Genomic DNA, 14,063 nt, shown 5'->3' on the forward strand with positions numbered 1-14,063 from the left:
TGTTTTCATCACATAGGATGAACAGCAACCATTGTGATGACATGAGACATGACAGATCTTTTTGGAGAGATCTGGGGTCTATTAGGCCTGGTCCCAATCCAGCGATGTGCCTGAGAGCTGAGGCTCTCCAAGGTCTCTCTCCACTCATTGGCAAAGATACAACAGCAGGAGTCATTAGCTCCCATTAATGTCATACGCAGCCAATAAGGAGGGGGTTGGGCTGATGCATGGTCTCCTTGTCTTAAGCTGCTTTCTCCGGGGGCACTAAGCAGAAGGGAGGGGCTGGGAGCATCGGCGGGGGACCCAAGAATAGGAGGATCCGGGCTGCTGTGTGCAAAACCATTGCACTGAGCAGGTATGTATGATGTGTTTATTATTTTAAAGAAAAAAAAGCCTCTTATAACCACTTTAGGCGTTCACCAGAACTGTAACATTTTGTAGAAGTGAATGAGGCCTTAGATACATCCAGCCAATAGGATTACACATCACCCATAGTTCAGTTAGATACGCAATTGTTTTCAAGGGGGCAAGGCAAGGATTGCAAAGGATTTGCAAAAGCGATTTTTACTAGCTGCAGTAAACTGAAAGCTCACTGGCTGTTATGGATTACTGGACTTTGCACATCATTATTGTCCTTTGCACCCTCTTATATTATCAGTTTTAAATCATTGAACACTTGATAAAGCTATGTCCTTCAATTTAATGTAAGCATTATGTGTTGGTGTTGGAGAAAGGCTGAGTATCTTCTAGCAGGGATCCTCAATTGTAAGGTGGGGTGAAGCTTTCAACACACGTTTCTAATGCGCGTGTGAAAATAAAATGAAAGCTGTCTGGTGCAGGCATGTGTTTTTGAAGAGCAGTTCCCCCCCCCCCCCGAATAAGTAATAACTGACCATCTCTGTTCAATTGTTTAATCTTGTACTGTAATTTTAGGTCAGTTTTGTTATTCTTGAGGCTTAGACAGTAAAACCTAGAATAATTGCTATTGTGACACATTCTAGGTTATGCAGAGACTGCTGTTCTAGTTACATTACCCAGGAGACTAGTATGTAGTATTGCTTCAAGCATTTTAAAGTGTATCTGAGACTTTGTAATGTGAGAATCATCCAAAGGGCCGTTGCACTGTTTAGTTTGTACAGTTGGTACCACTGATACAGTGGTAGTAAAGTGGTAGGGAATTTTGTATCTTATTTTTTTTAAATTTATTGGCTGATCACATTTACGACTTAAAGATGTAAATGGCTGCATCTTTTATTAAGTTCAATACTATAATTTTTGTAAAAGGTGGTTGTAAACCTCTGATACTAAAAAAATGAACAAGATATTTCCTTCTATAGTGTGTACTTGTCTCAATCCAAAGCACAGAATGTAATTTTCTTTCTGTTGTCTAGTCCCTCTGATATCTGCATGAATCGCTGCTAAAATGTTTTCTTCAAGAGATGAAGTCTGATTGATAGCTTCAGCTGTGCATGTTTCACTGTGTGCTCTATGGAGGGGGGTGTCCTTCCCCTTCACTCAGGTCTCAGGTTACACTCGGCTCTCCTCTCTGAGCTGTGCTCTTTGTGATTTCAGTTCCCTGCCTTCTGGAGCTTAGTGATGGTATGTGTAAAAATGGCTCCATAGGCACAAATAGGGTGTGTCTTTTGAACTGTCAAATCGCATTGGTGTGAACGGGGGCTTAATGAGAGAGTTTTACTATATTCGCTTTATCATTCTTAAAGTATTCTTTTTGCATCCTGCTGCATTCAGGAGAAAGGAGAAGGAAACGAGAATGAAGAGAGAGGACTTGCTCCATTTTATGCACATGACTGAAGATGGCAGTCAGTTCAACAATCAGCACAGCTTGCTTTTACTGCCTGGAACATTAGACTCTTACCTGAGATTGTAAAATGAAACCCGTAATATCCTGAGTGGAAAGATTGCATTTGTTAGCCTTTCAGATGAGTTTTATTGGGGAATGGAGGAAAATATGTGAAGTTTACATATTTTTGCAACTTTTTTTTTTTCATATCTAAAGTTTAGAAGGAATGGGGAAAAATATGTGGTATTCAGATGTCTTTCTAGGTACAGCTTACAGAGAAACGTCTGTCTCCTTGAGCTTGTCACATTGTATAATTGTGCGCACTTCACTGTTTTCTCCTTCCTCTTTTTTTTCAATGCTTATGCAATCAGCGTAAAGTAGATGTAAAGGCATTTTTTGTTAATAAAAAAATTAAACATGTCATACTTGGTCTATGCCATTGTTTTGCACAGAGCTGTCCCGAACCTCCTCCTATGGGGTCCCCTGCCAGCCCTTCTCCTCTTCTGTGTTGGCCCCATAGTAAGCAATGTGCTATGGGGGCACATGTGTGGGCACGCTCCTGAGCCGGGCTGTGTATCCATAGACACATTCTTGCTACATGTTTACTGGCCATTTTTCCACAACTTCCTGGATTCATGCTTTACAGCTTCTTCTGTTTTGTTTACTTTTAATTCCTAAGGACTACATATCCCATTGTACTTTGCTGGGATTCCTGTACTGACTCTGTCACCTGAAATTCCTCCTGTATTTCATAAGACAGAGTATGTGAAAGGCATCTTATACTGCAGGCAGAAGGAAACATTTCCCTATCACCCTTGAAGTAATCAGACCGCAACATTTTATTTATTTGTAGCAAGTCACAAGGTGATAGGCCGTAGCTGAGGACTGATCTGTGCCAGGCATGTGAATGCGGCTGAGAGCTGTGCAGGCACCAGGATTTACATGGAAAGATAGTCACCTCTGTTCCAGATGTGTACAATTTGAATGTCCTGGAGTGGCCGCTACTGAGTTCAGCTGAAAAAGGGGAGAGCTCCTATGTAGCTGAAATGGTGTGAATTGGCTGCTAGGGGAGTAAAGATTTTATAATGTCCAGCCCATTCTGCAAACAGCAGTACTGAGGGAGATCTAAGAGCCACCGCTTTTTAGTAAAAAGACCACACTTTCAGTGAAGGAGTTATCTGCAGTGTTAAGCAGAGAGAAACTCTGTGATATACTGTGATGGAGCTTAATGTTTTTGTATGCAGCAGATAGTGGTATCTGATTGCAGTTTTTTTTTTCCTTGCATGGCACATAGGGTGGTGCTGTTGTCTAGAGCAGTGGTGGCGAACATATGGCATACATGCTGCAGCTGGCGTACAGAACACTGTCGGCACATGAGCCAAAACACCCCAGCAGCTGAGCATCGGATAACAGCGCACATAGGGGCCATGCACATGCTTGGAAAGGAGTAGCAGGGCCAGGCGATGACGTCACGATCCGTAACTCATTAACCACGATTCGTCCGAGCTTTTGCATAGCCAGTCAGAGCGCTGCCAAGGATATATATATTGGACTGGCTGTGGGTTTTAATACGTTTTGTGTGCTGGTGGTTAGTGGAACTTTGCCCCTTTGCATGTGGAACTTTGCCCCCTTGTGTGTCCTGGTGGTCAGTGGAACTGTGCCCCCTTGTGTGTGGAACTGTGCCCTCTTGTGTGTGTTGGTGGTCAGTGGAACTGTGCCCCCTTGTGTGTGGAACTGTGCCCTCTTGTGTGTCCTGGTGGTCAGTGGAACTTTGCCCCCTTGTGTGTGTGGAACTGTTCCCTCTTGTGTGTGTTGGTGGTCAGTGGAACTTTGCCCCCTTGTGTGTGTGGAACTGTGCCCCCTTGTGTGTGTTGGTGGTCAGTGGAACTTTGCCCCCTTGTGTGTGTGGAACTGTGCCCCCTTGTGTGTGCTGGTGGTCAGTGGAACTGTGCCCCCTTGTGTGTGTTGGTGGTCAGTGGAACTTTGCCCCCTTGTGTGTGTGGAACTGTGCCCCCTTGTGTGTGCTGGTGGTCAGTGGAACTGTGCCCCCTTGTGTGTGCTGGTGGTCAGTGGAACTGTGCCCCCTTGTGTGTGCTGGTGGTCAGTGGAACTGTGCCCCCTTGTGTGTGCTGGTGGTCAGTGGAACTGTGCCCCCTTGTGTGTGCTGGTGGTCAGTGGAAGCTCTGTTATTGTGTTTTTCTTTTAAGACAAAAGATGTTATTGGATGGGTTGTTTTTTCTAAACTAAAACCTCCAGTATTCAGATTTAATTGCAGTGTTGGCACTTTGCGATAAATAAGTGGGTTTTGGTTTGCACTTTGGGCACTCGGTATCTAAAAGGTTCGCCATCACTGGTCTAGAGTCAGAAAATATCAGCTTACTGGCAAGAAACGTTGGCTGGTAAAGGCTGTTTAAAGTGGTGCCTATCACATTTTGGTCCACTGGCTTATCAGAGAGCGATAGTTTGAGCACTTGATCATGTAAATGTTTACCACCCTCCTCTTAACCCTCATTTACGTAAGTTATTGAGGAAAGTAATATTGGTTATACAGAACTTTCCAGGAGTAGTAGACCTTTTGTACATATTGTACTCCTTCCTTACACACCTCTGTCTGGAAGTCCCTTATTTTGCAGTCCTGTAACTTCCTCCTTTGTGTCTGTAACATGCTTTTCCTGCCATATAGTTCCAATAGGCCGTGTGCTCTGCAGCTCTGTTCTTGTTTAAGTGAAAAGTCACATTTGCTGACTGTAAATTCACAGTTTGCTTAATTTATTTTTCTAATACATTTCCTTTTTAATTAAGAATTTTAATAATTTGTATACATTCAGTTATGAACACCATGTATAAAAAAAAATACATAAATGACTTGTACAAGAATCTAGGTGCAAAGTTATTCACTTTTTCAAAGAAGGGGCATTCTTGGCTTCTGGAAGAATAGTTATGTTAGCTAACCGTTCATGTTACCTCCAGAAATAGTTCTAGCCAACTGAATTAATTAAAAAGGCAGGATGTGTTTTTTGTGTTTTATAGAATATACCTGGCTGTTGATATATGATGTAATAGCACCAGAGGTTGTTGATCAGGGAAATATCTGATTCCTTTAAGAATGTTTTTTTCTCTTTTGTTCATTGATGGACACAGCATCTTCCATTCTCGACCATAGGGTTACATCGCTACCCACAGGAGTAGGACACTAGGCAGAACAAGGAAACTCTGTCCTGGCTGACATAAACCATCCAGTTTTTTTTCTCTGCTTAGTTGTTCAGGAGTAGTGACCTTTACTGTTTTTCCTGTGTTTTTTTTTTTTCCTGCGGAGAAATCCTGTCAAGTAGGACAAGTCCCCTGACTCCTTGGACACCCAGGTTTGCCTGGGTCAAAAGACCAGGACGTCTCTGCTTTGGTGGCTTTGGCCTACTATCCTTCAGGAGAGGAAATTTATTCCCTTACATTGGATGGTGGTCACGACGCACGCCAGTCTATGCAGCTGGGGGCAAGCTCGGCTCAGGGTCGATGGGCACCAGAGGAGTCTTGATTACCAATCAATGTATTGGAGCTTCAGGTGATCAGGCCCTGCCTGGAACAGTGGATGGAACATCTTTGGGGGCTCCCAGTCTGGATACGGTTGGACAATGTCACGGCAGTGGCCTATGTCATCCACCGGGGGGGGGGGGGATGGAGTGTGGCAGTGTCGCTGTAGGCCTCCTGCTTTCTCAGGTGGGCAGAGCGTCATGTATTGGCTCTCTCTGCCGTGCACATCCCTGGTGTGGAAAATTGGTAGGCGGACTATTTCAGCCGTCAAATGTTGGACCAAGTGTGGTCCCTGCAGCCAGACTTGTTTTATTAGATTTGTCTCTGGGGGGGCACTCCCAGACGTGGATCTACTGGCATTTTGGTTCAACAGGAAGGTGCCAAGATTCATGGTCAGGACGAGGGATCTACTTGCGGATGCAATGGATGCCCTGGTAGCATCATGGAGTATATATCGGCTCCTTTATGCATTTCCTCCTCTCAAGCTTCTACCCCAGCTGCTGCAAAGGATAGAGGCTGAAGGTGGTTCCAGATTGGCCTCGCCGCCCTTGGTATGCAGACATGATGCGGCTGGTCGCGGACGTTCCTTGGCATCTCGCTCAGGGCAGACCTTCTGTCTCAAAGTCCGATCTTCCACCCTGCTTTACGGCCACTGGCTTTATCGGCTTGGCTATTGAAAGCCAGGTTCTGAGAGACAGGGATCTGTCGGTGATTCCTACCACACTGAAGGCACAGAAGTCTACTTCTTGGAAGATCTACCATCGCACCTGGAAGGCATATATTTCCTGGTGTGAAGCTGCGGGGGTTCATCTCTGCTGTTTTTTTCGGTGGCTGGAATTTTGTCTTTTGTGCAACAGGGTGTTGAGAAGAAGCTGGCACTAAGTACCATCAAGGGCCAAGTTTTTGCTGTGGCCGTTGTCTTTCAACGCCCTCTAGCCTCACACTCTATGATGCGTACTTTCATTCAAGGCGTTAGGCATGTGGCACCTCCCTTGCCCTCCCATTTGCCACCAGGGGATCTGAATATGGTTCTCTCTGTTCTCCAAAAGCCTTCTTTTGAGAATATCAGGGAGATTCCCTTGCTAACTCTATCCCAAAAGGTGACCTTTTTTAGTGGCGATCGCTTCTGCCAGCAGAGTGTTGGAGTTGGAAGCCTTGTCTTGTAGATCTCCTTATTTGGTGGTGCACAAAGATAAGGTGGTTCTTTATCCGTGTCCTTCCTTTCTCCCAAAGGTGGTCTCTGATTTTCATTTAAACGAGGACATTGTCCTATTGTCCTTCTATGTTCTCGCTCGTCGAATCCTAAGGAGTTTGTTCTGCACTCCTTGGATGTGGTTCGAGCAATTCAGGTGTATTTATCTGTTGCAGAATCCTTTCAAAGGTCGGATTCCCTTTTTTGTGAGCATGGATGGGGCAAGGAGAGATGTGGCAGCGTTACTGCTACCGTTTCTAGATGGATTCGGCAGACAGTGGTTCAAGCTTACGCCATTCGTTGTCAGGTTCCTCCCTTTCCCAAAACGGGACACATTCTACTCCGGCTCTTGATGCCTCTTGGGCCTTCTGTCATGAGGCGTCTGTGTCTCAAATCTGCAAGGTGGGTACCTGGTCATTTGTGCGCACCTTTTATAAAATTTTACAAGGTGGATGTCTTGGCATCTTCAGATGCATGTTTTGGCCGCAAACTATTGCAGGCAGCTGTTTGAGGTTTCTGTTCTCTCTTTGGGAGGTTGTTTTCTGGTTGGGCTCCTGTTTTTCTGTTGAGCTCCTGTTGGCCTAGTTTTGGCCTTAGCTTTTCCCACCCCTCACTGTTTGACACTACTTTGGGATTCCCCTATGTTCGAGAATAGAAGAAGCTATGTCTGTCAACGAACGAGAGAAAATTGGATCTTTTTTGTTGCTCACCGTAAAATCCCTTTCTCTGAGTTCATTGGACACAGCACCCACCCCTCTGATTTTATTTTTTTTTTACTTATTTGCTGACACTGCTTGTTTTTAAACTGTATGGATTGCCTATGCAGAAAGGGGGTTTATATCAGCCAGGACTGTCCATAGGCTGTTTCAAGGTTTTTTTTTTTTTTGTTTGTTTTTTGTTTGTTTTTTTCCTGCCCAGTGTCCTACTCCTATAGGTGGCTATATAACCCTCTGGTCAAGACTTTGGACCATGCTCTTTTTTTCTTTTTTTTTTTTTTCCTATTTGTTAAATTTGATGGACTTCACATTATCTCACCCTGTCATTACCTTACAATCTAGCGTTCTACTTCAATTATACACCTTATACTGGGGCTTTGATACCAGTTATGGCCTGTACACATAAAAAAAAATTGTACGAAAATTTCCGTATGAGGAACGAAAGGTTGATTATCTGTTCGTTAATATAGTGCTTTTGATGTCCGATTCCCACTGTTCGGATGATAAAAACTGAATGTAATGTACAGCGCTGAGCGAACCATTGGTGCTTTATAAATACTGTATAATAATAATAATAAGGTGCAAGTTAGAAAGTTTCTCATAAGTGTACAGAGCGTCTGATTTTTGCTCAATGTGTACAGTAATCGTACAGAAATAATGAAATAGAAAAAAATGTGTATGATCAGAAGCAAACACCGACCCAACACTTCCTCTTCTACTAAGCTACTAGTAAGCAGCTATGTTTTTGCCTTTGTTGGCTGAGAATTTTCATACATGTTAATACCATTCTCAGTTGCATCATAATACTCACTTTTGTTGAAAATCAGATGATCGCTCTTCTGAATTTCTCATAGTGTGTCCTAGGCATTACCATAGCACCATGGATGGGTGGACTGGTGTCTTTATGCAACCTTGCCAACTATGTAAATTTATAACTCTGATTAAAGCCTTATTTTTGGTATTGATACATCATTTCAGAGGTGGCTGGCCAGGGATTTATTGCAGTCTGTAAGAGTGCTTCACTGCATATAATTGTATTTCGTGTGTTGAATGTAGTGTGAAGCTGTTAATAGCCATTTTCCCACTTCATCACTTATAGTTGTGAAATATTTTGCAGAATGTGTTGGGCTTATATTGACGACAGAGAGAGCTGAATTTCTTAGATGTGAAACAAAAAAACTTTTAAATAGACAGGTTCTGAATTGATTTCTTGCAAACATGCAGAATTAACGTAAAGGAGTCCAACTCCAGCCAAATCGTTTTTTGTTTTGTTTTTCTTTTTCAGTAGAGGGTTAAAATGAGAACTTCTGTCATGTTTTTATTGCATGTCCTATCTCAGGGACACCAGGACAAGATATAGAGGGTGAGGGTCAGGAGGGCACAAAGCAGTAAAACTGATAACCTGGGAAGAAAAGACTGCTGACCTTGTAAAGAGCAGGATCCTTGACCTACTTAAAAGGTCAGCAAATTATCTGCCCAGTTGGGTAGCACCCCAACTCACACACACTCTGTACTTATTCTGAAAGTCAGACCTCTGTCTTGTCCCTTGCAGCATCTCTCAGTGCCTGTCCCTAGTGGCCCTGTAGGTGACGTCAAGGATTTGTATACAGAGTGTGGAAAGGTCCTAGAGCTGCGGGGAAGATGTTCTGTCATTTGCAGGGAGATTTGGGAGAAAAAGGCAGAAAAATGGTCTGACAATGAAAGCTCTCAGTAACTACTGCTGAATGCACATAATGTCTTTATTACTAGCTTGTTTTTCAAATGCTTGTTTTCCTTAATGCTTGGATTGCATATCTCCCTTTTTTTTAAAATGTGTTTTTTTTTTTTTTTTTTTTTTTTTTTGTGTCTCTTAAGGAGTTAACAGACTTGCAGCGTGATCCTCCGGCCCAGTGCTCAGCGGGACCAGTAGGAGATGATAGTAAGTTTGCCTAATTTTATATTTTGTGTGTGCCTGACCTGTTGTTTCAGAACATCTTTATGATCTGTGTTTTCTTTCCGCAGTGTTTCACTGGCAAGCCACAATAATGGGACCTGTAAGTATGGGGTTTTATGTATATAATTCTTTAGTTTTGACGACAAATGACAATTTTAATGTAGGTCTCGTGTGTAGGAACTTCAGAAAAGAAAGTGGAAATGGAGCTTGTAGAAATGTAAAAGATGACAGCCTGTGCCATCTTCGATGTCATGAACAACTTCTCTATCACTTACCTCCAGTTGTTCTACAAAAAGCCCATTGTGCATGACCACCTTTAGCCTTAATTATAGAATCTAATAGCTGATATGCTATAAAAGAGATTAGCAGAGCATGTAGGCATTGCCCTTTTTGTTTTTTGAATATTTTGAAGGATTGACTTCACCCTTTGTACATTCAAGAAACATGACTCTTTTCATCCTTGTTTACTTCTTACTGGGGAACGTGCTTCCTCCTGCTCTGAGTGTTCAGATTTGTCATTCCCCTTGGATCTCCTCTTCTATCTCCTTACTGGATTTAGAGTGAATGTTAACCCAAAAACAAAAGATCCATATATTGTTTGGTTGAAGGCTAGCTCCACTTTCATGTGGAAAAGGCAAAGAAAAAAAGAAAACATACATAATTGCGACACAAGCAATATTGCAATTGAATGTTATTAAAAATAGCCTTTCCATTTTAATCTGCAGCGCTGTGGTTTTCCGTAAAATTCAACGCAATGTGGCAACCTGGAGGCATTCTGTACACAGTTGGTGAAAAAAAACAGATGGTGGTGTAGAACAAACAGATTTTCTGTTTTAGTCAGGATTAAAACCCCTGCAATGTACATTGATCATCCAGAGCCGGACACAGAAGAATGGGGATCCTGGTAATCAGTACTCAGTGATCATGTGAGCGCTATGCAATCACATGATCACAATGTTAGTAAAGCTGTTATGAATTAATATATAACTGCTTTGCTTCTCTTCCTGGTGAGCCCCCCCCCCCCCCCACACAGTAGTACACTCTTACTATGGTAACATTGAACTACTCTGAAAAGATTCTTCTTTCTTTTTTTTTTTTTTTTTTTTTTAAATCGTTTTAATAAAAAAGAAAAAAAAAAAGAAATTCATAAATTAAATATTGAAAACTTTTTTTAAAGATTTTTTTTGTTTTTTTTAATGTTTTGGGTTTTTTTTTAATGAATTGCAGTCATATTGGTCCACAGACCCGATTCTTCATATGACCATATTCTCTGCTGTAACATATATGCCCATACGTTGCTGGACTTTGAGCGGTTATACCAGGATGATGCAGCTACAGGCATCATCCTGGTATTGTTTTTTTCAGCTGGTGGTCAGCTCTCATGTAAAAGCAATCCTAGTCTAGCCGCTGTATCACTTTTACAAGCAGCATGAAGGGACATCTCCCCACCCCCACTACCATCTCACTGGAGAACCCGAGAATGCAGCCGCGAGTTCCATCGGCTGACCATAGAGCTGATCAGAGGCCGTATTGGCTCCAATGAACTCTGTGGTCCAAGAAACCGTAAGCAATGAGCATTTCATCATTTTGGTTTCACTGGATGTAAACCGCAATTTTTAAACTGGGAAAACATCTGATTACACCAATCTTGATGTGATGAGATGCTTTAAGGGCAGAGGAGAGATCTAATCACCAACATGTTATTTTGCATATACCTACGGCATGTGTGAGCAAGATATCATTTAAGGGACAACTTTGTGTGTGTAATAAAAAAAAAAAAAAATTATTTTCCAAAAATTTTCATTAAAAAAAAAAAAAAAAAAATCTTCCATGGACTCGACATGCCTGTCAGTAAATTCCTTGGGGTGTCTACTTTCCAAAAAAGGGTCATTTGAGGGGTTTTTGTACTCCCCTGGCATTTTAGCACCTCAACAAATGTGATAGGCAGTCAGAAAGTAAAAGCTGCATAAATTCCAATATATACTATACTGCCAAAAGTATTGGGACGCCTGCTTTTACACACACATGACCTTTAATGGCATCCCAGTCTTAGTCTGTAGGATTCAATATTGAGTTGGTTCACCCTTTGTAGCTAACTCTCCTGTGAAGGCCATCCACAAGGTTTAGGAGTGTGTCTATGGGAATGTTTGGCCATTCTTCCAGAAGCGCATTTGTGAGGTCAGGCACTGATGTTGAACGAGAAGGCCTGGCTCACAGTCTCTGCTCTAATTCATCCCAAAGGTGTTCTATCGGGTTGAGGTCAGGACTCTGTGCAGGCCAGTCAAGTTCCAAACTTGCTCATCCATGTGTTTATGGACCTTGCTTTGTGCACTGGTGCGCAGTCATGTTCGCACAGGGAGGGGCCATCCCCAAACTGTTCCGACAAAGTTGGGAGCATGAAATTGTCCAAAATGTCTTGGTATGCTGATGTAGAGTTCTCTCTACTGGAACTAAAGGGCCAAGCCCAACCCCTGAAAAACAGCCCCACACCTTAATCCCCCCCCTCCGCCAAACTTTACACTTGGCATAATGCAGTCAGGCAAGTACTGTTCTCCTGACAAACAGCAAACCCAGACACGTCCATCAAATTGCCAGACAGAGAAGCGTGATTCATCACTCCAGAGAACACATCTTCACTGCTCTAGAGTCCAGTGGTGGTGTGCTTTACACCACGGCATCCGACGCTTTGCATTGCACTTGGTGATGTAAGGCTTGGATGCAGCTGCTCGGCCATGGAAACCCATTCCATGAAGCTCTCTACACACTGTTGTGCTAATCTGAAGGCCACACAAAGTTTGGAGGTCTTTAGCTATTGACTCTGCAGACAATTGGTGGCTTCTGCATACTGTGCACTTCAGCATGCGCTGATCCCGCTCTGTCATTTTACATGGCCTGCTGCTGTTCCCAGTTGCTTCCACTTTGTTATAATATCACTAACAGTTGACCGTGGAATATTTAGTAGCAAGGAAATTTCACGGATGGACATAGTGCACAGGTGGCAACCTATCACGGTACCACGCTTGAATTCAATGAGCTCCTGAGAGCGACCCATTCTTTCACAAATGTTTGTAGAAGCAGTCTGCATGCTTAGGTGCTTGATTTTATACATCTGCGGTTATGGGGGTGATCGGAACACCTGAATCCAATGATTTGGAAGGATATCACAATACTTTTGGCAACATAGTACATGTGTGTTGTGTATGTGTGAGAGAGATCCTTTGGGGGGGGGGGGTATATGTATGTATGTGTGTGTATATGTATGTGTGTGTGTGTGTATATGTATCTCCCCACCGAGTGCCCCCATAGCAAGCCACTTGCTAAAGGGGAATTCTTGCATGCTCGCTCCAGAGCCCTGCTCTCTGTGTCTAAAAGATATACAGAGAAGGGATTGGCTCCGCCCCCACTCCCTTTTCACTGGCTTCGCTTGACAGCAGTGGTAGCCAATGCTGTTGTATCTGAGCCAATGAGGAGCAAGAGAGCCTCATGTACATGGCTGGATTGAGATTGGGCTCAGGTATGTATTTAGGGGGCTGTGGGGGGAGCTGCCTGCATAAGGTCTTTTTATGCAGATAAAAAATGATAAAATAAACAAAGATGGCAGCCTATTAATTTTGAATGGGCTGCTAAAGCACTCGAACACGGGCAAAGCCTCTTCTGACCCTTTTTTGTACCAATACGCACGGAAAGCCATTACCGTGCATGGTGGTATGCTGCCAGGAATGTGCTTTTCCTTAGTGCATCAGGGTGCCATTCACTATGAATGACACCGCAGTACATGAATGCATGCATGGTGTGATTCTACAAAGATGCAATATTCGCTTTAGTATTAACACTGTGTTATGTTGTGATTTCTGGGAACACTACAAGGAGCCTACAGTCTGTGTATCACAAGTAGGAGAAACTGGGATAAAAGTTTTTATGGAAGGTTCGAGCCCCTATTTTATTTATTGTTCTATTGTTGAAATTCCCCTTACTTCCAATACGGTCCTCTGAAAATTTAATAGATTGTATTTGTTCATATGAAATTAAGATGACATGCTGTTATAGCTATAACATGAAATCTGTTTCCCGATTTCCAATACGTAAAGTAGTATTTCTTTCTGCAGCCTGATAGTCCATATCAAGGAGGAGTTTTCTTTCTCACAATCCAGTTTCCAACAGATTATCCCTTCAAACCGCCAAAGGTAAGAAGTTCTGTATGCACCAATGTCTTTGTCATGTTAAAGCCCTATAAATCAAACAAAGATTAAGATTTGGTCTCATTTTAATAATGGATACAAGGATGACATTCCAAGGAAAGGGAAAGGCACCAAAGTAGATGAGCTTGCATGGAAGATCAGAGCCACTAGAAATCTTAGGAATCTATCGTATATACCTTTTTGGGGCTCTTGTACCTGTACCAGTGGGGAGTGTATTGGAAAACCTTTCCAAGTAAATCTCTATATACACTTACTGTGTGTAATGCAAAAACTGGTCCACTGCTTGCATACATCAGATTCTTTATGGCTGGTCTAACACTTTATTGATGGTTTTAAATTAAAGGCCAGCTTTTCACTTTAAAGTGATCATTTAGATACAGATGGAGTCTGGGCTGAGTCAACCTTTTGGCTTCTTTATGTCTTGGCAACTAAAGCAGGGAGACCTCTTAATGATAGTAGATCTCTGCTTTTGTTTGTGCTCCTTGCTTGGGTTTTACCAGTCTTTTTGCTGCCTTGTCCATTATTTCTATCCAGAATGCAGCAGGGTAGTGAACCCTCTTGTAATGGCAAGTTGGGGATGTTAGAGTCCCAGACATGTATAAAAAACGCATTCGGCTGTGTAACATTCTATCATCAACCAGAGTTTGAAACATTGGTTATGAACGGACTGACCCTTTTATGCTTGTGTGAACTT

General features: G+C 42.7%; 1 protein-coding gene across 1 annotated transcript in view; it reads left to right on the forward strand.

Annotated features, from left to right (window-relative positions):
• Positions 1-14,063, forward strand: part of UBE2D1 (ubiquitin conjugating enzyme E2 D1) — a 44,449-nt gene that overhangs the window by 21,252 nt on the left and 9,134 nt on the right. Inside the window, exons 2-4 of the mRNA XM_089692794.1 lie at positions 9,092-9,155; positions 9,239-9,270; positions 13,277-13,354. Coding sequence (XP_089548920.1) covers positions 9,092-9,155; positions 9,239-9,270; positions 13,277-13,354 — 174 coding nt within the window. The remainder of the gene's footprint in view (positions 1-9,091; positions 9,156-9,238; positions 9,271-13,276; positions 13,355-14,063) is intronic.

The sequence above is a fragment of the Staurois parvus genome, unplaced genomic scaffold, assembly GCF_062004578.1.
Source record: "Staurois parvus isolate SC_StPar_1 unplaced genomic scaffold, SC_StPar_1.0 ptg000604l, whole genome shotgun sequence".
In the NCBI taxonomy this organism is placed as follows: Eukaryota; Metazoa; Chordata; class Amphibia; order Anura; family Ranidae; genus Staurois; species Staurois parvus.